General features: G+C 38.1%; 2 protein-coding genes across 2 annotated transcripts; one reads left to right on the forward strand and one right to left on the reverse strand.

The window, feature by feature from the left end:
• Positions 1 to 97: 97 nt before the first annotated feature.
• Positions 98 to 3038, reverse strand: LOC144085101 (NFU1 iron-sulfur cluster scaffold homolog, mitochondrial). Its single transcript, XM_077614103.1, has 8 exons — positions 2932 to 3038; positions 2485 to 2570; positions 2276 to 2411; positions 2023 to 2089; positions 1173 to 1284; positions 1029 to 1092; positions 772 to 946; positions 98 to 545 (listed from the first exon to the last, which is right to left on the reverse strand). The coding sequence occupies exons 1-8, from the start codon at positions 3024 to 3026 to the stop codon at positions 477 to 479; spliced, it is 804 nt and encodes a 267-aa protein (XP_077470229.1). The 5' UTR covers positions 3027 to 3038; the 3' UTR covers positions 98 to 476.
• A 1752-nt stretch (positions 3039 to 4790) lies between these two features.
• LOC144085150 (transmembrane protein 150A) lies at positions 4791 to 15014 on the forward strand. Its single transcript, XM_077614198.1, has 7 exons — positions 4791 to 4939; positions 6751 to 6798; positions 8044 to 8106; positions 8188 to 8255; positions 10033 to 10163; positions 13160 to 13337; positions 14400 to 15014. Exons 1-7 carry the CDS (start codon positions 4875 to 4877, stop codon positions 14585 to 14587), a joined length of 741 nt encoding a protein of 246 aa, XP_077470324.1. The 5' UTR covers positions 4791 to 4874; the 3' UTR covers positions 14588 to 15014.
• Positions 15015 to 23460: the final 8446 nt, after the last annotated feature.

Raw genomic sequence — 23460 nt, forward strand, 5'->3', positions numbered from 1 at the left:
GTTATCTAAATCTAGGGGCACCCCTGTGAGGATAAGCATTAAAGAAAAGTAATGAGTGATGATATTGCCTTTTCGTTATATCCCAAAACACAAGTCATTGTCCATTGACTGTGAACTTTATTGTGATGCAGTGAATACAAGGGAATACATACAAAATAGTCAATTGTACATGTTTGTCTGAAGACTCCTTCTATAAAGTAGGAATTACATCTTCATTACACATGTAAATTCCAAAAAAATACAGTATTCATAAAGCATAAATAAATACAACATGGCATTTCTAACCATCACAGCCAGATTTCACTGAATTGACCATTTTTTGTAGTTATATTAACTAAATGTGCATTTGTTAAAACATTTCTGTGAGTTTATTTGGATATAATTAGCAGGCACAGATAAACACAGCTTTGCGTCTCCTCGTTTCATTGTGGCGTATGGGGATGATCAATTAGCACGCGTGTTAATCAACCTTTCAATCAGTCTTGTAATTTCCGTTCCAGCTCTGAGAAAACCTTCGCGTTGACTTCGTCGACCTCATCTTCCACCTACGTACAAAGAAACAAAAGGCTAATGAAGTTGAAAATAAAGCCTGTTGTACAAACAAATTGATGTAACGAATTAAAAACTATTCCAATTTCAACTCTGTTGCAGTTATATTGACATTTTGGATACAACTTTTTTTTTTTTACTCATAATACTAATCCTCTGCTATGGCCGGCAGCCAGGCCAGGCCCGATCACCTGTATGGAACCAAAAACTGTTAGCAATCACCTGCTCCACTGCCTTTACTTCTGGAATGTAGAACTGCATCATGTTCTGTATGCCGTTCTTCAATGTCACCGTGGAACTTGGGCATCCTGTGCAGGAGCCCACCAGTTTTAGCTGAACCGTCCCCTCCACGAAGCCTTTGAAGATCACATCCCCACCATCCTCTTGCACTGTCGGTCTACATGGATGAGAAGAAAAATAAAATATATTAATCTGGTAATATTTGTTCGCAATCTGCATCATTCTTCATTTGAGCACACCTGATTCGGTTGTCCAAGAGTTCCTTAATCATCAACACTACTTCATCATCATCTTCAGAAACACCTACGTGTAATACAACAAATTTAATATTTGAAATAAGATCCAATGTTCCTTAATCTCAACGAACACGTTACTATACTCACTACTTTCATAATGCACTACTCCTGTTGTGATTGGGTCGCCACTCTCAAAGAATTTTGCCATGGCCTCCATAGCATTGTGTTTGATCTCCGCCCACTCCAAATCCTCGTCTATCTGTTGAGGACACTACAGTGTTATTCAAGTTCTGTATACAGTGATGTTTTAAGATACAAGTAACTCATAATGTGTATCTCAGGGCTCGACATTAACGACTGCCTGAATGCAAAGTATTCTTTTCGGGCAGGTAATTACGTTTTGATTATGTGACGTGACATAAATTAAGAAATTCACAATTGCTTTGTCTTTTTTGTTTCCTGACACTGACGGGGCCATTTTGTGTCATACCTTTGTCTTCTGCGCAGATGGCTGCACATTAACTTTTTCTACTGCTCATGTTTCTACCTTTTTTTTTAAGGGCGCCACCATTTTGCAACGAATATTAGGTTTTGTTTACCCTGGCCGGTGCGCATCAATCGTGTTCTGTTTGGGATTTTGTCAACATTAATCATATACTGAAGGAAAGTTTTTCGTTTGTTGATGCTTAATAAAGAACTTAAAGCATGTGTTGCGTCGTTTTGTATGGTGATCCTGCAACCATAATATTAGGGCAGGTGGATTGCCCTCTCAGGCAGGTAAGATAGATGGGTTACCTGGTCTGGGCAGGCGCTTTAAAAAGTTAATGTAGAACCCTGTATCTCAGTGAAATGTAAATCCACTGCCCACATGGATTGCCTCCAAAAATCGTATTTGCATTTCCAAGTCAAAGCAAAACACCTCCTATTTCGATGGCGTCACAAGTCCAGTCACTTGTATCTCAAAGCACCGCTATAGAAAAGCTGAAGTAACGCTTACTTTTGTGACGGTAATAAAGTCCGGACCGAAGAAGACACTTTTGACTCCTTCAATTTCAAAGAGGTCTCTGTAGGACACAAAGTTGTCATTTCAGTTTTTGTTTGTTTTAAATCAGACATGAGCACTTCAACAAAAAGAACAACAAGGTGCAGATGCTGGTTGGGTGAGTATAAGATCACATAAAATCAAATCAAAAAGAGATCATCATGCCTGTGCAATGTGAAAATACTCAGAAGCCAATTTCTCTCCAAACCTGGCTAGAGATGAACACTCCGTTGAGCTCTGAGATGGAAAATCCATCGTCCCCTTACCCAAAACCGGCTTATCTGGGATAAACTTCAAACTTCTTGGGTTTGGGGTGTCTTCAGTGTAGATGGAAAGATGTCGTGCTGAAAACAACAAAAAGGTAGGGCAAATTAAGGTAAGGAAAATGATCAAGGAATTAAAACGATAACTCCTCACTTGGGATGTGAGAGCTTCTGTTTGTGGGTTCACAGAACAGTCTCGGAAACTGGCTGTAGTATGAAATTCCAGGCCTCTTTGTTAACCTTCAAGAAAGTGACGCATACTCAATAGAGTGGGAAATAATATACGTTTAGGTTTGAATCCTGTTACTTGTTTTTTCTATGCATTACACAGCAAGTATGCAGTGTATAATGAATCAGTCATTTAATTCAAAACGACACCAGAGAGACTATAAAACATAGGAATGAGTAAATTACAAGCTAAAATAATTTACTTTTAACGTTAACGACTAAAATAAAAATAAAATAAAATACAAATGTAGCGCCTTGTAGCAATAGCTTCAGTAAACTTGATACTGCACGGTGTAAACACGTTTACATATTCATCATAGCAGCCGGATAAAAGTCAGAGGGAATGATATGAATATTAGCAAGAAGTTCAAACCGAATAAATGTGGCATTTCTCGCCGTTCGCAGCAACTTGCAGAGAGGCCATCTCGCATGCGCCGCCATCTTAAATGTTTTGATAAATGAGGACATGACGTCACACAACCTTCCCGTTTCCTGCAAAATATCTTTATTACGAATGAGTAAAATATATCACATAAATTAAATAATAAAGTATGTTAAGTTAAATTGATTTTACAGTAACCCCTGTAAGTATAAGCGTTAAAGAAAATTAATGAATAGTCAACTAGCTAATAAATATTAATGTCACTAATTAACAAGTGACTCACTCTGGCCTCAACCAGATTATTCACTCACTCAATGTTTTTTTTTTTTTTTTTTATCTGTATCTTCACAACGTGCTGCCCTCAACTACTAGATCACTAGAAAGAAAATGTGTTTATTTAAGAAGCTAGTTTAAAATTATCCCAATTTTTAATGACTGTGTACCTACACATTTAATAGTTACCATTTTTTAACCTCACTCATCAGCTCGAAATTTTAGAGAGATCCCAACTAGTGTAACCACAGTACTGGTTTTAAGATTCATTCATATTCCACACTCCGCATCCTCATAAGGGTTGCTGGAGTCCATCCCAGCTGACTTTGGGGAGAGGCAGACTACACCCTTGAATGGCTGCCAGTCAGCCACAGGGCACAAAGAGAAATTCCCACTTACAATCATACCGCCACCAGCGGGATCCGATCCCTTGCCTACCAGCACTGAAGTCAGGCGAGTTCACCACTACAAAATCAAGCAGCCCACTAGATCGATCATCTGGTGCATTATATAGAAGTTGCATATGTTAAAGCTCTGTATATTTGATAAACAATGGGACAGCATTCCTTTTTCTAAACTTGAGAAACGTGTCTACTTGCCCGCTAGACATTTGGAGACTCATGAAAGAACGATAAGATATGCCTCATTTCATTATCTTCTGTACTGTGCGACATCGTAAGGGTTGCCAGAGCCTATCCCAGCTGACTCCGGGCGAAAGACTGACTACAGCCTACATTGGCCGCCAGTCAGCCGTAGGGCACACAGAGAGACAGACGACCATTCACATTCACAATCACAATCATACCGGCACCAGCGGGAATCAACCCCACGCCTGACCGCACTGAACTCAGTTGAGTGAACCACTACACCATCAACCGGCCGGCCTGGAATATTTGGTGTATTATATAGAAGTTGTGAAAGTTAAAGCTCTGTATATCTTGCAAACAATGGGACAGCATTCCTTTTTCTAAACTTGAGGAACTTGTCTCCTCACCCCCTAGACATTTGGAGGCTCATGAAAGAAGAATAAGGTATGCCTCAAGGAAGTGAAAATACCCTTGTCCCGACATTTTCTTAGAACTCTTGACGGCATGGAAATCAATATTTTTTTTCCATTAAATCACACATTTTCTTGGCTTTTTTGTAGTGGAATAGTGCTGTTAAAGTACAACTGTGTACACAATACAAATGTTCTTAAAATGAAAAAAAAAAGACTATTTGTAGTGAGTCGATTCGTGTTGCATTTTGGAAGCATTCTCTATTTATGTGGCACGACAGGCCGGCACATGATAGGAAAAAAAAACGTTGCTCGTTCAATGAAGGCATTCCAACCCAACCCAACCCAAAGTATCATGTCAATTTCCACAATGCTTATTTCATGTGTGTCCTTCTACATACCAATCAGTTTGAATCATTTAACAACCACATCATGAGTGTCACTAGACAGTGACAGTAAATCCTAAAAGGTAGTCCAAGTTCCAACCAATAACAACAAAGGAGAGGTGTGGTTTAAAGTGTTAGGACGAACTTGTGTAAAGAAACCCAAACCACAGAGCACGCAAAGTAACACTTCAGACATTACCCAAAGCATTTCATATCGAGTGGCCAGCAAGAAACGGCACATTCTTTCACTTCTTTTTTTTTAAAATTCCTACTAAGACATGGAATTGTGGCTCTTCTTCCCTGTCGCTCTCTCCTTGACATCCTTCATTGGAACGTGGGCTGTGTGAGTACACTTGACTGGTTTGCTTTCTTGGATTTCTTTTTTAGTGGTCCTTCCTGACAACACAAATATTCTGAAATATAACAGTTGTACTTTTTTTTATTACCAAACTACTGTATTTTTCGGACTATAAGGCGCACTTTAAGTCCTTTTTTCCCCCCACAATAGCGACCTTGCCATGTAGTACGCTCAAATGAATTTTGTTTCTGTTTACTGACTTTGAACCTATTTTGTTGGTGTATAACTGTATTATACTGCTCCAGTAGAGTGCTCAAACTCAGGAAAATAGCACATATTTACTAAATTTACAATTCATATTCGACATCACCATATATAGTACAATTGACCTGCCACCAAGTCACGGTGTCCCCTGGCTTGTGCCCATAGTAAGCTGGGATAGGCTCCTGTACCCCCCCAACTATTGTGAGGATAAGGAAAATGAAAATATGATGATACAGTACATTACATTTCTATATTTTTTGCGGTAGAGTCAATAGTTGAGGACATTGTTTAGACATTGCAACAACAAATGACACTTTCATGTAATAATAATAATAATAATTATAATAATAATCGGATATAGGCTTTGTCATCATCATTGACTCGACAAAAAGCCTAATTGTTATCATACCCATAAACTGCGTATGACGAAATTGGTAGTGCTTCTCCATAAGGTGTGTTTTCCTGGCAAAAGACCCAAATAAGTGAAAATAATTTCAGACTCGTAATTTAATTTAAAAAAAGAAATATCAAAAGATAGATAAAATCATTTATTCAATTGATGTTATATGAAGAAAAAAGCAGATAGATGATTAAAAATGCTGCTATCGATAAACAATTTGAACAATAAAATTCACCTATATATCTATAATGTCTAGATGTCACATGATACATTTTTGTGGTTGGAATAAACAGTGGGAGAGAAAAATGTGAATCCTTTCACTCATTCTCTGCCATCGACAGTCATAGATGTCTAATCCTCATCTGATGGAAACATCACTCCCATAAATAACACACTGAACAATGCCTTCTGCCTATGGAAGTTACTACCAAAATCTGTAACAGTACACAACTTCTTTCCTTAAATGTCAAAAATGACAATTCATGTCAAAATCCACCTTTTTAAACTAGCTTTTAATTTATACTGTTTAGTTTTTATCTGCTCATGTTTAAATCGTCAGTTTTATGTTGGTTCTTTGCTCTTAATTGCTTGGCATCTTTGAGCATCTGTAAAAGCGATTTATTGTTATTATTATTATTATTAAGGCTTTTGAACTGGGAGCAATCATTCGCTATAGCTGCATTGACGTCTGACTTTGTCGATAGCAGGCAATGAGTTAATAAAAGACAGGATGAGTTCTTTCAGAAACAATGATAAAGCTGACAAAAGTCCTTCATTTTATCATTTGGCTCACAAAATTCAAATTTGCTGACTTGACATTTCCCCCCCTCTTCAGAAGTGATAAGATTATGTCACTTAAAAATAAAACACATTTTGTAAAGGAGATTTTTTTTTCAATTTCAAATTGAGTAAAAGTTTGCATGCTATGGGGCATAATAATCTATTTGTTTACTATAGTGAGATCATACATTCAAAGAAGTACCTCATTTGACGTCGTACAAATCTATCGGACATTCTGATTTGTTCAATTCTGATATCACTAAGGGAACAAGACGATCTTTTTTTATTGTCATACTAGGGCATGGTTGACATGATATGAAGTGATACAACAATTTCATTTTCATGGGCAAAGGAAGATTTTCTTCTAATACGTATCTGAAATGCTGTTAACACTTGTGTGATCCATCTCCAGATATGGCTTGGCCTTCTCCAACCGACATGTTTGCTCGCTTGCTGACTGGTGAGTTTGTCCTCATTGCTGCCGAAAGAATGAACCAATTATGATATAATTCCAACTTTCATAATTTATCAATTAATGTGGGGCCAACAATTAGACAAAACTACAGCTATTTGAAAGCTGATAAACCCCTGACACCCATTTAATACTTATAAATTCAAATCCTCTTCTTTTTAGCTTCTTAAATATAAGTAAATATTCTCTATCTATTTATTTTTATTTCAATTAACACCAAATTACTCACATTCCAAATCACAGCAGCCTATTTTTTTCCATCATACACAAAATTAAATGTATTTTACTGTTTATTTTTATATATTTCAAATAATTGTATTTACTTATTATATTTTTGTGCATTTTAGTTAACTTTCTTAACTCGATTTAGCACTTATGTAAATGTTATTACTTCAAATGTCTTCTTCATTTAATTATTTCTTAACTAAAAGAAAAAGTAAGTTTTCTTTCTTGTACTTGATAAAAGCAGATTTTATTTTGTAATTAAATAATTTATTCTTTATTTGTTCTTTTTGAAAAATATTTAAAATTTTCATCTTTTCAAATTCAAAAAGGAAAACGGGGTACTTATTTCTTTTTAAAATTCATTTTTTATATTTAAAAAAACAATAAAACAGCAATCTTTCATTCATGTTTTTAGGAGAGGGGAGTCAAATTATTTCATTTTTTTTGGCATGGCTCTCGTGCTCTTAGGTTTTTATTCGGTGGTCTGCCAAAATAGGTTGCCATAATTAATCGAAAGATTTCTTGATTGTCGATGGATCATATCTAGATATGAAAAATTGTCCAAATCCTTTTTATAGGAAATTTTTCTTCTTATTTTTTTTTTCTTTCAATCGGTTTTCATTTAAAAAATTCTAAGAAAAGAAAAACATTAAATGTTTCTTTAAAAAAATCAAAATTTGTTTTTCATGTTAAAAAGAAGATAGTATCTATATTTTAAGAAATAGATGTCTTTTACATTAAAAATACAATGAAAAACTGTTTCATTTTTTTCAAATAAATAAGAAAAAATCTTTACTAAAAACAGTTTTGTTTTTTTACATGTAAAAATTGTATTCATTCATTCTTTTTTAAAAGGAAAAAAATCCCTGTGTATCTAAAAAATCTTCATTTGAACATTTTCATAAAAGATGAAGTGGACACACATGATTTACTTTCGAGGGTTGTACAAAGTAATGTTGCCCCCGGGCCGCCAGTTTGACACCGGTGAATTACAATGTTCCTTCTCAGGTGGGGGGAGAACTTCTGCACTGTCAATCTCACCACCAAATGCTGCAAAGTTCCAACCATAAGGTAATATGATGTACCATGAATCTCGTGACGGTGATGAGCGGAGGTATGGTTTGAATTTTAATGAGAAATTTAAACGTGCAGCACCAGTGGAACCTACGCCCCAGAGAATTCCCTTTTCACAGCCACCATCAATGCTGGTTCCTTTTTATGTAAGTAGAGCTTACTTTGTGTTGGATGAATGTTTAAGGATCCTCTACTGTCAGGTCAAAGTTTGTACTAGACAAGGTGAACACATTGGAGGCAATAGACGTTCAACTAGAAAATCTCATCTCATCTCATTTTCTGAACCGCTTTATCCGCACTAGGACCGCGGGGGGTGCTGGAGCTTATCCCAGCTGACTTCGGGCCAGAGGTGGGGGGCATCCTAAATTGGTGGCCAGCCAATCGCAGGGCACAAAGAGACAAACAACCATTCATGCTCACATTCATACCTAGGGGCAATTTAGAGTGTCCAATCAGCCTACCATGCATGTCTTAGGAATGTGTGAGGAAACCAGAGTACCCATAGAAAACCCACGCAAGCCCGGAGAGAACATGCAAACTCCACACAGGTGGACCAACCTGGATTTAAACCCAGGTCCCCCACTGTAAGGCCGACTCGCTAACCACTCAACCACCGGGCCGGCCCAACTAGAAAATCGCTTTCAAAATTGATAGGTTTTGTATTATTCTATATTGCATCTTGGCCTCAAATTAGTATTTTGAGGTTGCAGATTAGCATTTTGAGTGTTAGGGGTAGGAGAGTATTTTGCGGGCCATCTGATGCATCGTGTAGTGCAAGGGTGTCTGACTCGGGTTGGTTCGCGGACCGCTTTCACGTCAACTTGATTTCACGTGGGCCGGACCATTTTAGATATAATATTTAGATTTTTTTTAAATAAATGGATTAAAAGAACGAGATTAAAAGCCCTGAATATTCATTTAGTTTATTTTAGCTTTTTAAATATATTTTTAGATTTTACAAAATGATTTTTGAACTAAAACACAGAAAAAAAATGATTAAAATTGATTGAAAATTACAATTATTGATTTAAAAGGGGGTAAATCAGCAAATTGAATATACATCTATACTTTTCATTTTAATTTGATCCTAAAACAGAAAGTCGACACTCACGATTTACTTTCCCGGGCCACATAAATGATGCGGCGGGCCGGATTTGGCCCCCGGGCCACCACTTTGACACATGTGGTGTAGTGGTATAGAATTTTTGGGATTACAATTAAAGTAATTTATGAGCACAAATTAAACGTTCATGCACATTTGATCTGCGTGGGGCCATGAAAGTATATATTGTGAACATTAAAAGTATTTCACAAGTATATTGTAAGCAGAACTTGCCCTTTTCTGTTGCAATAGATAAGTAATTTGTGTACTTTGTCATATTTTGTAGGCCCACATAATTATTTCTTAAAAGTTGTCACATTTGACTTATTTTGGGGCAACAATTTATTATTTCTGACACATTTGCCTGCTTTGAGGTTATGATTTTTTGGGGGGGTAGATGACAAATGTTCATTTTGTGAATTATTTACCTACTTTGTGGCAATAAATTAGTACTTTGTGGCAACAAATTAGTATTTTGTGCACATGTAATTGTTTTGTGGTGACAAATTAACATTATAATGTAGGTATGCAATCTTTCTTTTGTCTGCAAACTGAATATTTCATAGCTACAAATTAATGACGTACATATTCAAACAACCAGGTGGTCACAAAGTAGTATACTACTTGGCCCAAATAAGAATAATCTGTGAAGGAAACTAAGGACACAAACTATTGCATAGTCACGCTTCAATATTCACATTATTTCAGTTTTATGGCCTCAATTACATTTTCTTGGCCAAATGTGCCATTTTTCATTCCCATATCATGTTTTGTGCTCTTCACTTTACAAATGCACTGTATAACATAAAGATCTCTTTTAGTTATTCTCTTCTGCGTGTTTCACCATGCTCACATCCTGGAGAAAAACAAGAATCAAGCCATTTTGAGCAAGTTGGCGCTAGCCTTTGGCGTGGCCGCCTCTTTGGGATCATTTGCTGCTGGAAACTGCAATGTAAGTTCCACAACAGATACCAAACTGAAATAGAAATAAGACAAGAAATCCACTTCAAACATCTATGTGGAGTCCTTGTTTTGTTTCGAAACCAGTTGTTCCTGTTTAACTTTACAATTTACATCTTCTATTGATATACAGTTGAATAATTGCACTTCGGCATTCCGGACTTTACTCGCACACAGATTTGCATACGGAACATAACTCAAATATATTTGCCTGAGCTGAACGCTCACTTGCATTTTCACACATGGAACTGTTGTTAGAGCTATAGTTTGGTATAAGGGACCGTCTTGCCTGAGGGAAAAACATGCATGTTTAGTTTTCTAAGGCATGACGGCCCATGTGTGTTTTTGCGTACCGAAAAAATGTCAATGAAGCATCGCTGCTTGGCTTCTTGGTTTGACACGTGTCAGACTCACGTCCTTGGTCGTTACAACGTACGGGTTTAACGACTGAAGGATCAGGTTCTTTAACGGCTCACTCCCCGGAAATGCTATAATGGTGTATTTGCCTGAGGCACGAGTCAGAAGACAAGTATAGCGGTGACGTGCTGAAGAAAAATAGTTTCTACATACGTCAGAATCTTTTCCCAAATGCCGCGCCTCCTTCGTCACACAGGACAGTATTGATAATGAACTCAAACTATCTACAGATGGGTAAAGAGTGTATCTCATACCTGTCAACTTCTGCCAATAACTGCCCTTATAAATGATTATGATTCCCCTTACAAACCCCCAAAAAACCTTACAAACACCGTACGACTCGTACGGTTTTTTCGGGGTTTGTAAGGGGAATCATAATCATTTATAAGGGCAGTTATCGGCAGAGGCTGACAGGTATGGTATCTAAAACATGAAGGTTTATAGCTTAACCCGAGGCTATGAAACACAGGAAGTTTTTTTTAGACATCATAATAAACTGTTTTGAGCAGTTTTCAGGATGTTGAACACATTCACAATTTTGGCATCGATATCAAAATTAGCCGTTGTGAGCAGTTTCTAGGAGGTTTATATGTATATTTGCAATTTGAGTATATTCGCGGCCATGTTCAGTCGTTAATCCAGGCAAATACAAATAGGGTTGACTATATCTTTGTTGATATTGATATAACTAACAGAGCAATCTACTTGTGACAAAGAATTAAAACATGATGTCATAGGAAAAGAATCATTCGCGTAATAAGGAAGGTATTTTTCTGCCTAATTGCCATGACAGAACTTGCATAACGTGATTTACTAGATTTGATCTAACTTTCAAAGTCATAAATGTCACAAGGTGGAGGTAAACACACACCAGTGTATCTATGTCAAACGTGCTTAGTCCACAACTACTCATATATATGTACAAATATCAACAATTAAGTACGACTGGGAAGGTATCTTATTCCCATCGACTTTCAATAAAAAAGTACTTTTATTGAGAAGTACAGTGGTACCTCGTCATACGACCGCTCATCATACAAAATGCTCGTCTTACGGGGGAAATTTCGATCGAATAATTCGCCCGTGATGCGGTCAAAATTTCGTGATGCGACCAAGCCAGGTGGCCATGGCATTTTTTTTTTGCATATCTTTCGTGTATAACAATATTTACGAGCACCGGATGAGTTATTCAGACCAGGAAACGCACAACGCGCATGGGCGGGCAAAAGAGGGCTTTCTGGGTAATGAAGTATACTCGTGCGCACAACGCCGACAGGCAATGGCACTCTATCATAGGCGCCGTTCGAGGGGATGTGAACACAGATGCTACAAGCTAAAAGGAGCCGCTAGCCAGCGCCCCCGAAGCTCCCATGAGCAGCGGCGCGATCGCTGATAAAAGACTGCTGCTCGTTGGCAAGTGGTCGTGCGTTATCCGATTGTGAGGACATTTCTGTGCATCATTTTCGGAATATTTTGAAGGGAATAGTACGACAGCAAACAGCCCATCGATAGCGAACGTGAGGGTGGAGTGTTTGTTCCGTTTACGAGTGCGTTGTGTGGAAAAAAAAACCGAAGTCCCCCCCCCCCTTTTGTGCCCCTCTCCCCTCGGCGAAATCCGCCCAATTTTAGTTAGATTAAACACTTTATTTCTATTAAACCACTCGTTATTTATTACTTTGTCAATATATGGCGAATTATAAGAAATAAAACATTTTTTTCAATCCAATATCCTGTTTTTGGTGTTTTTTTCAGAGAGTTGGAACGAATTAATTTGTTTCCCATTCATTTCAATGGGAAACTTCCGCTCGAGTTACGAGAATCTTGTCATACGAGCTCAGTCCCGGAACGGATTAAGCTCGTATCTCGAGGTACCACTGTACTTGCTTTATGAGTCACAGTAATTAAGCCTAGATTCCTAAGATGTGTAGCAATATTGCCGTGTTAGAAATAAGGTTCATCTACAACATAAATAAATGCACTGGAATTGGATTTGTGGCCCATTTGGAATGGCGGCCATGGTATAGAATTCAGTCAGGCATCATTTTTTACTCAATACTACCATGCACAATCAAAATTACCCAACTTAAAGAAACCCCCAATAAATGCCCAATAAAAATGTCATGAACAACATCACACACTTGTGCTACTTTGCTAGCTACAATCGATAGTAATGCAACAAATAATAAGAAAATGTCATCTATAAAATACATTATACTGTTAAAAATGTGCATATACATACGTGTAATGGGTTAATAGCAAGGTACGAAACATAACAAGTTTTTAAGAGTATTTTAGTAATGCATAAATAGTGACAATAAATAGTCCATGACATGAAAAATTACAAAGTACCAGTGTGCGCAACTGCAGTAACAACAATGTTATATAATTTTTTGTTAAAACAAGACAGCTACTTACTTTGCTTAAATGGCACTGAAGACAATTGTAATACTTTTCACATGGCATTTATTTGTTATAACTTAGTAAGAACCTTCTGTATAAACTTTTAATTGGCACTCATATTGCTCTCCAAATCAGTCACCGCTTTTAATTGTATTTTTTCCCACCCTGCAGCCCGGCTACCTGACCGTATGGCACCATGCGGCGGCTGGTGTGAGCTTCACATGCATCTGCTTTTACACTTTCCTGCTGACGGTATTAACCAGTCGATGTCAGCTGACGGGCTATGAGAATATTCTCTACCCGTTACGCGTGGTGTCCACTGTGCAACAGATCATCCTCACGCTTTGCTGTATCCTTTTGTAAGCACTTTTAAAAAAAAATCTCCATGATTTCCAATATGGGCAACAAGACCTGCAATATATTTGACTGCTACCAGCCCCTTCCATTTCAATGGGGTGGTCCATTGACGGATCAAATATGATCAGGGTGCAATGACTACGACCGAGGCCCTTCGAGCCATGTGTGTGTGTGTTTATGTCTGTTGTGATGTGTCTGCTTAAACATGCTGTTATCATAATACATCATTTTTATGCCCAAGCAGCCATGCCACCAGCACCCCGCCCAAACTCCATCCCCCAGGCTTGAACGTTTATCTCTGTCAGTGACTTCCTGAAATGGGTATGAAACACAGCACTAATGTGTACAATGACATAAAAGTGAGAGGTGTTGGAACAGGATGTGTGTGGACCTAACCTGTTCTAGCATGAGATAATGTCCTCCTATTGACAAAGAGGGCTCGGCTACAGCACTAGTGCGTCATGCTTGTGATGATCTATATATGCATTAAAAAGAGAGGAAAAAGGCTCGGCCTGTTAGTGCTGAGACTGAGACTAGTGCTGGGTTCAAATCCAGGTCGGTTCACCTGTGTGGAGTTTGCATGTTCTCCCCAGGCGTGCGTGGGTTTTCACCGAGTACTCCCACATTCCAAAGGCATGATTGGACACTCTAAATTGGCCCTAGGTATGAGTGTGAACGTGAATGGTTGTTTGTCTCCTTGCGATTGGCTGGTCACAAATCCAGGATGTCCCCCGCTTCTGGCCCGAAGTCAGCTGGGATAGCCTCCAGCACTATCCGCGACCCTAGTCAGGATAAAGCGGTTCAGAAAATGAGATGAGATAAGATGATATAGTATATATGATTTTTTCTCTCCTAAATATTATACTTACATTTTGTCCTGGAAGTACTCTAACCCTTTAAAAAAAAGTCTTTCTCGCTATAATTTCAGAGAACCAAACATATATTGACATTTGGCTGAATGACCGTATCATAAAGTCCTTCTGAGAAAAGAGGACAATCATTTTGAGTGTGATACTGAACTGGATTGAAGCCTTAACCTGAACGCGCCCCTCAGATGCATTCTGCTTCGCACATCATGACTACCACTACGTGCACCTGTCAGCTGTGTTTGAATGGACGCTCAGTGCCAATCTAGAGCTTTTTGAGCTCAGCTTCATTGCGGAATTCGGCTTCTTTTCGTCCTACATGCTGTCCAATCTTTTCAACCAACGTGACGAGGAGGGGCCCCTCATGTTGGCCTGATGTACAAGGATCAGCTGGAGAACATGAAAAAGCTGTGATGATTTCCGTGAATGTCCAATGTTTTTTTTTATAATGTCAAACTATTTATATCAAGATGACTCTATTTGCAGATCATAATTGAGATATTAAAATGCTTGAGGTACGATGAACGGGACTGAACAAAGACAATGAGCAAAAAGTATACGCCATTTATTCATGAATCCCAATGACTTGTATTGCAATGCTCTGCCTAATTTGTGGCCAAGGTTGTACTTTGACGACTACCAAATGGCCAACTAATTTTGTAACTTCCCATGTTGGATGTGTGTATTTGTGCACTATAGTGCCGATAAGTAGTTTTTTTTTTACATCTTGTAAGTTTCTCCTGGCACAGAAAAACTGTTCCCTATTTATTTCATTTTTATAAAATTGCCCACCAAACAAAGCACCATGTTGTTGTTGTGATTTTTTTATTAGACCTATAAAAATAATAGCTGAGCTATTTGAAATTCCGTATTTTCTCGCATATATGCTGTATTTGTCGCAAAAAAATGATGTGTGAATCAAGGGTACGGCTTCTATGCGCACAAATTAGACTGCAAGGTGACAGATGAAACGCCATAACGCAAGACAATGCAGCTGATATGGTTATTTATTTCAATATAGAGAAAAGATAAACAGATAAAATGCTAAACTAAATTCATGAAAAAAAACCCATATCTTGCATGAAACATGAAAAAACTCACTTACTTGTGCCTGCCATTGCTCGCTCAGGGCGCCGCCATCTTACCTAGGATGACAAATTAGACCACTATGTACACACTTCCTGGTTGTACTGCTCACGTGCCTTCCTTTTTTCATTTGTCTACGTGCGGACAACACCTTTTCGGAATGTGCAATCCAGCAGATCCCTTTGATTCATACAGAATCTCACAAATAATGTGTGGGTTTTCACTGGGTACTCTGGTTTCCTCTCATGTTCCAAAGACATGCATGGTACGTTGATTGGACACTCTAAATTGCCCCTAGGTATGAGTGTTGTTTATCAAAGTATGAAAGGAAAGTCTATTTATTCGCTCACAGCGCACGGGGAGACAGACAACCATTCACACTCGCGCTCATACCTAGGGGCAATTTAGAGTGTCCAACCTGCATACCATGCATGCTTTGTGGAATGTGGGGGGAAAACGGAGTACCCAGAGAAAACCCATTTGGCCCAGGGAGAACATGCAAACTCCACAAAGAGGACCGACCTGCATTCGAACCCAGGGCCCAGAAGTGTATTTGTATTTGTTTAATCTTTGATGGCCATCCAAAAGAAACGTTGGCCTTTTGAAAAGTTTGCTAAAAAAAAAAACCTGCACGGTGTGATCTTGCGTTTTCAAGCCAAACTTGTCTCTGTGAGTTTCCCTGGTGGCTGTAAGACCCTATTGCACAGCTGCGGTTTTGGCTGGAATAACCTCTTTCGCCTAGAGATGACGCCAAAACACTACATTTGCATTGGCCAAGACATTGGTGTCATCTTGTAGTGTTTTAGAACATCGACCAGGCAAGCTTTTCAACAGAAAACAGGACAAACGTGTTGGGAAGTGAACTTGGGCTTGATTACAATGAATGACTTTGTTTGTCTCCCAGACAGTCCTATTATTTATGATATGTCCAGACCAGGGCGGCCCTTTGACGCGAGTGGTTAGCGCATCCGCCTCGCAGCTAATGTGGAATTTGCATGTTTTCCCCGGGCCTTTGTGGGTTTTCTCCAGGTACTCCATTTTCCTCCCACATTCCAAAAACATACATGGAAGGCTGATTGGACACTCTAAATGGCCCCCAGGTGTGGGTGTGAGTGTGCATGGTTCTCCGTCTCCTTGTCCTCTGCGATTGGCTGGCCACCTATTCAGGGTGTCCCCCGCCTCTGGCCCGAAGTCCGCTGAGTTTAGGCTCCAGCACCCTCTGCGACCCTAGTGAGGATAAAGCTGTTCAGAAAATGAGATGAGAATGTATGTAGGTATATTCATTCATTTTCCAAACCACTTATCCTCACAGTTTTGGGGTCGAAGGTCCTCACTGTGGGGAGTTTGCATTCATTCATCTTCTGAACCGCTTATGCACCCCAAATTGGTTCCCAGCCAATCAAAGGGCACATAATGAAATGGAGAAACACTCCCTCTCACGATCACAATCACAATCACAATCACACCATCACCGAGTGGGAGTCGAACCCAACCTGCCCACACCGATGTCAGGCGGAAGAACCACTGCAACACCAGGTTGCCACAAACATTGTATAGTGACCCAAAGTAGCAAAGTTATCATGCACATTGGGTCACTAAGAAAAATATATGAACTAAAATGTTTGCTTTGTAACAATAAAGCATGAAACCCATAAAAGTCCATAAAACGGGCTTTAAAGGGAAAAGGTAGCAGTTTGTAGTCTGAACGAACATGGCATATTTGATTTACAAGTCTATACATTCCTGTAAACATGTCAGGTTTTTGTAACAGTGATATAAATATTAAACGTGGACTTGCAAAAAAAGGGTAATAAGGTCAAATTTACATAAGCATATTTGAAAAAGATTAACCTGTTTGCCCCTTGGAGGAGCCACCAAACGAGATGAATGCAGCATGTGTTGATCTTCCCTCTTGGGTATTTGTGTGACGTAGGACGCATTAAATCCAGCCAATGAATCTGATCCAACTGTGTAAAAAAATAAAATAAAATAAGGGGATCAGAACTTTCCCGTTTTATTTTTAGATGACCTGTTACGTCAGCCAGCATCGATAATCACATTTATTTCCCTTGCCGAGCGTTCTGAAAGTGGAAAGCTTAAATGACGCGCACACGCACAAAGATCAGCTTGAAACAAAATCAGTTATAACGACCGGTGCCCCAAAGTGCAGTCAGTGTGCCGACTGCAATCCACCACGAACATTTGATCGCCTCCTGTCCTCTCTGCCCCCCACCACTAGATCTGGTCCTGTGACCGTGAACCTTTCTCTACCTAGCTTTCTGTGCATTACCTCTGCGTTCCTTTTGTTTTTGCTCCCTCAATTTGCTATTTCTTTTACGACTCCTGTTTTCCTAAACAGGCTTATTTCATCGGTTATTGCCAACCCAGCATGACCAAGGCGAAGGACTGTTATGGCCAGCGATGCCACTAAGTGGTTACACAGTAACGTATTACAGTGGTACCTCGATCAGCTCTACCTATGACATGCTCGAGGTACGATGAAAATTTCGATCGAATAATTCACCCTAGATACGATCAAAATTTCGAGATGCGACCAAGCCAGGTGGCCATGACATGAGAGGCTGTTTATCATTATAGCGCAATGTCTTTTTTTGCCGCATCTCTTTCGTGTATAACAGATATCTACGAGCACTGAACGATTTATTCAGACTAGTTTCTCCTATGCATCGACCAGGAAATGCACAACGCGCATGCGCGGGCAAAAAGAGGGCTTTCTGGGTAATGAAGTATACTCGTGCACACAACACCGATAGGCAATGGCACCCTTTCTCAGAATAAAACTTCATTACCCACAATCAATACGTGGGTAGGCTGTTATTCCTTCCGTAGCCTGTTAGCTCCCGCGATCGCTCATTCAAGACTACTTCTCGTTCGCAAGTGGGCGTGCGTTATCTTATTGTGAGGACATTTGTGTGCATCATTTTCGGAATATTTTGAAGGGAATACAACAGCAAACAGCCCATCGATAGCGAACGTGAGGGTGGAGGCGTGGCAAACAGCTAACCCGCCCAGAACAAAGGTAAAACAAATTAAAACTAAATTAGAATTCAGTTTTGTGTAAAGTTACATTAAACGTATGTTTGAGTGTGTCTGTATATATTAATCCAAGTTAATTTAAATTTGTTTATTCGTTTACGAGTGCGTTGGTGCTGTGGATAAAGTCCCCCCGAATATCCCCCCCGCCTCCGTGTATGTCGCTGTATCTACCCTCCGCGAAATGCGTCTAATTTTACTTCTATTAAACACATTTTATTACTATTAAATCACTAGTTATGGGTTACTTTGTTAATAGATGGAAAATAAGAAGAAATAAAACATTTTTTCCAATCCAATATCCTGTTTTTGGTGTTTTTTTCAGAGGGTTGGAACGAATTAATTTGTTTTTAGTTCATTTCAATGGGAAATGTCCGCTCGAGTTACGAAAAGCTCGCCATACGATCTCAGTCCCGGAACGGATTAAGACCGTATGTCGAGGTACCACTGTACTCTTAGAAGTATTTCAGTAAACAATTTTATTTAGCCAATTAACATTGTTGAAGGGAGGAGAGAAGCTTCTATGGCAGGGGTGGTGAACAGGTTAGAGTCAAACAGCCACCCATCCCTTATATCAGAAACTGCATAAAAAAATCCAATCTGCCAAATTATTTTTAAAATATACTTTATTATTTGTTTTTAACAGACCCTGATGAATTTGAGTGTGTTTTAAGAGAGATTAAAAATGAAACGAGGCAAAGAGCCACAGTATATACAAAATATGAAAAGAAGCAAAGAGCCGCATTCATTTTGGCTGGGAGCAGCATGCGGCTCGAGAGCCACGTGTTCGCCATCCTTGTTCTATAGGATGGGATTTCGTAGACAAGTAGTGCTTCAGTGCCATGAATGGTAATTCAAATTGTTTTGGGCAAGGTGTTTTTTTTTTAACTTGAAAAATATTTTTTTTGTTTAGTTTGTGTGTTTGTTTTTGTTGTTTGAACATGTGCCCAGTTCTTTTTTTTTCTTTGTTTGCATTACTTTAAGTCAGTTTATTATCTGAATGAATATGTATGTGGCTTTTTGTCAGTGAATTAATTTTTGTGTGACATTTGTGGGAACTGTGTGACTCTGAATATTTATGTTTGTACAACAAATAGTGCAAACATTACGACACCGTCGCTTAGTTCAATGTGAGCGGTTTAATGAATTAAAAGAGTGATTTTTCTAAAGAGCAGTGACGCACAGGCAGACCCACTTTAATCCAGATTAAACTGTCAAACACTAATCCTGTCAAAACACTCTTTCTTCTAGACAAATGTCTTTTTTTCTACCCCTCTAACGTGTGGGGCTTTAAATGTTGGGCAATTTGGGAATGTGTACACCTCATATGTGTTTATTATGCTAATAGATTGAAATGAGATGTCTAATAACTGCCCATATCAACATAAAAACAGGAAGACATGTTTCTGTCAGAATTTTTAAATTCCCCTGATGGAGCCCCCAACTTGCTGTTGAAAATCCCGACAATAAAAAGGACACAAAAAGTGGATGAAAGGGAGAAGAATGCATCATTACATAGTTATTTCCTCATTATATATTGCCACTTTTTTCATAGATAGAACAAAATGAAAAAAAATACAAGCAGCAGTTTAATGGTACACATAACTTGTACCTTTAGACGATAGTAAGAGTAAGAATTTCCATCTGGACACCTTTTCTTTTCATCTTTTTCTTCTCTCATGGACGCCCCTCTCACCCCCCTTGTTGGTCATGTTGCTATGTAATCCTCTCAAAAAGCCCATATGACAATTTCATTGGTTGAGCAAACATAACACTCACCTGACTCTAAATACTTGAATATGTTTGATTGTAGAAAAGACAAAGCTGCTGGTGGAGTTTGGGACAACCGAGAGATGTCATTCGCTTTATTTGTTACCGTTGCTAACAGAGTCATTCCACCTATTAATTAGTTTACTATCATAATGCAGCCTTCTAGTTATTGCCACTGCACTCGAAACAAAACAACCTGCTTCAAAAAGAGTTGAATCCCAGTGCATGACGCATTTTGAATTCTGATCAATCCTTCATTCATTTTCTGAACTGCTTATCCTCATGAGGGTTGTGGGTTTTCTGAAGTGTATCCTATTGGAGGGTACAAAGGAGTCAAACAACCATGCAACCACACACTCATGCCCAGATAACAAATATTAAGACTCTGTGCATTTCTTCACTTGTATATATCTATATGTTTCATCTAATCTATGTTTGGTATCGGAAGCTGTGCCAGCCTGTTCTGAAAAGAAATTCCACCTGATCATTAAAAGAATCATTAATTCCTGCAGTCTTAAAGGATTTAATCTGGAATAGACCTTTGGATTTGGTTGTTTATTTTTAAATATATAAATTAATTCTATTTTATCATATCATTTCATCTTAATTTCAATTTTTAAATTTATTATCACTGTTTAGAATTCTATTTTTTCAGTCATGTATTAGTTGTAAAATACACCATATATGTATTCTATTTTTAATGTACTGTTTAATTGTAATTTAAAAAATAGGCAATTTATTTGGATTATTATGTGATGGTTTTGATGTAAAATGTCTATCCAATGTTATTCATTTTTATTTATATTTTTTAAATGTTTATTTCTCTAAATTTCATTCATTTACATGGTTATTTCTCATTTTCCATTCTAATCATTCATTCATTTTCCCTAACACACACTGAATTGGTTGTCATTCAGTCACAATCCATTCCGTTGTATAAATTTGATTGTTATTATTTTTTATTATCTCTGTGTAGTTTCATTAATTAATTTATAAAAACGTTGCATTTCCATTATTACATCATCAATTGGAGTTTAAGATGACTAAAATCAATTTTTGTTCTGCACATTATTTCATTCTAATTAGTAATTACATTTCTTTTATCTAATTTCTGTGGTTTGTCTATCACATTTTATAATAAATTATAGTATGATCTAGCAAAAATAGACATTATGTATTGAGTTTTATTGCAACTTTATATTCAAATATTCGTTTTCAACTGAAACCGGGGCTAAGGGCAGGCCACATTCTAGATTGGTCGCCAGTCAATCACAACCATTCGTAGTCATTCATTCATTCAATTTCTGAACTGCTTATCCTCATAGGAGTCACAGGGGGTGCTGGAGCCTATCCCAGCTGACTTTGGGCACGAGGCGGGAGGCACCCTGAATTGGTGGCCAGCCAATCGCAGGGCACGAGGAGACAGACACCCATTCACACTCGCACACATACCTAGGGGCAATTTTGATAGTTCAAACAGCCTACCATGCATGTTTTTGGAATGTGGGAGATAAACCGGAGTACCTGGAGAAAACCCATGCAAGCCTGGGGAGAACATGCAAAATCCACACAGGAGGACAGACCTGGCATCAAACCCAGGACCCGATAACTGTGAGGCTGATGTGCTAACCACTCATTCATAGTCAGAATATTTAAATATGCTAAATGTAATTAATTGTAATTGTATTTCAAATGTGCACTCAGGGTTTTCAGCGTTAGTTTCAGTTTTGTACGGTTTTGTATTCCTGACATTCTGATTGTTTAAGTCAAAGCATTTGAGCAGAAAATATTTGAGAAGCACTGACGGGCTTAATGATGTATTGCGCAACATGCAATTAGCTGGAGCTGATGAGAGCGATGCTCCACATAGTGTTACATAACGCCGACCACAGGCTGTCAACAGTTAATCTATTTACACCAGCTGGGGAGGCTTCTCACTCTATTGTCATTGGTATTGACCGCCATCAATGTCCAATCCACTTCCACTCACTCAGTGTCATTGGAAGTCACTGCATACCTGTCAACCTCTGCCGATAACTGCCCTTATAAATGATTATGATTCCCCTTACAAACCCCCAAAAAACCTTACAAACACCGTACGAGTCGTACGGTGTTTGTAAGGTTTTTTGGGGGTTTGTAAGGGGAATCATAATCATTTATAAGGGCAGTTATCGGCAGAGGTTGACAGGTATGTCACTGAGTTAATGGCAATAAAAGAAAAATTGTATTGTGATGGAAATGTTTTTTTAAAATTACATTCTGGAACAAATTTCCATGAAATCTCGTGTCAAATTTTATAAATGTTTAAACTTCTAAATATACACACTCCTAAATGAAAAATAAATCATTTGTACTCATGAATATATTTTAGGGGAACCACTAATAATGAAAATTATAGTATTCTGGTAAGTATTTTACAGAGAAAAATAATTTAACACATTAAAAAATAATCTTTATGGAGCAACCTTTTATGATATATTCTAATGCAGGCAGGGGTGTCAGACTCGGGTTGGTTCGCGGGACGCTTTAACGTCAACTTGATTTCACGTGGGCCGGACCCTTTTAGATATAATATTTAGATTTTTTTTTAAATAAATGGATTAAAAGAACTGGATTAAAAGATCTGAATATTCAGTTTTTTTATAGATCTAAAACAATGTTTATTTTAGCTTTTTTATATATATATTTTTAGATTTTACAAACTGATTTTCGAACTAAAAACACAGGAAAAAAATGATTAAAAAATTACAATTATTAATTTAAAAGGGAGAAAATCAGGAAATTTAATATACATCTATGCTCTTCATTTTAATTTGATCCTAAAACAGAAATTCGGCCACTTTGACACGTGTTCTAATGTGTATGGTGTTGGACAACAATACATATTTGTTATAAATCCAGGATTAATTCCAATTTTGACATGAAGGGAGACCATAGTTGCACACAGAATTAAAAAACAACAACAAATTCATTCCCTGTACATTTGCAAATTAGTTCTCAGTGAATCTTATTAATTATGTTTCATGAAATGTTAATATACTGTATTTGACATTAATTTGGGCTTGGAACAGTATTGTACAAAACCTGCAGAGTGACAAAACAACAAGAGTTTGCCTGCTGTAGTTGTCAGGGGCTTCATTGTCAAATTGGTCTGTTAAACTCACGAGCTGTCTTGACGACAATAGACTAAGTCTAATGTATTTTGATTGGGAGGGTTGGCAGCGATCCTTCACTGCCAGTCCTTTCCAGTCAAAAGGAAAGAGTTAAGTGGCAACCTCATAGTTTGTATACTTTAGAGCTCTGGTCAATGTATTGAAATGAACAGCAGTGAACTCATTA

Source organism: Stigmatopora argus, chromosome 11 (assembly GCF_051989625.1).
Source record: "Stigmatopora argus isolate UIUO_Sarg chromosome 11, RoL_Sarg_1.0, whole genome shotgun sequence".
Classification (NCBI taxonomy): Eukaryota; Metazoa; Chordata; class Actinopteri; order Syngnathiformes; family Syngnathidae; genus Stigmatopora; species Stigmatopora argus.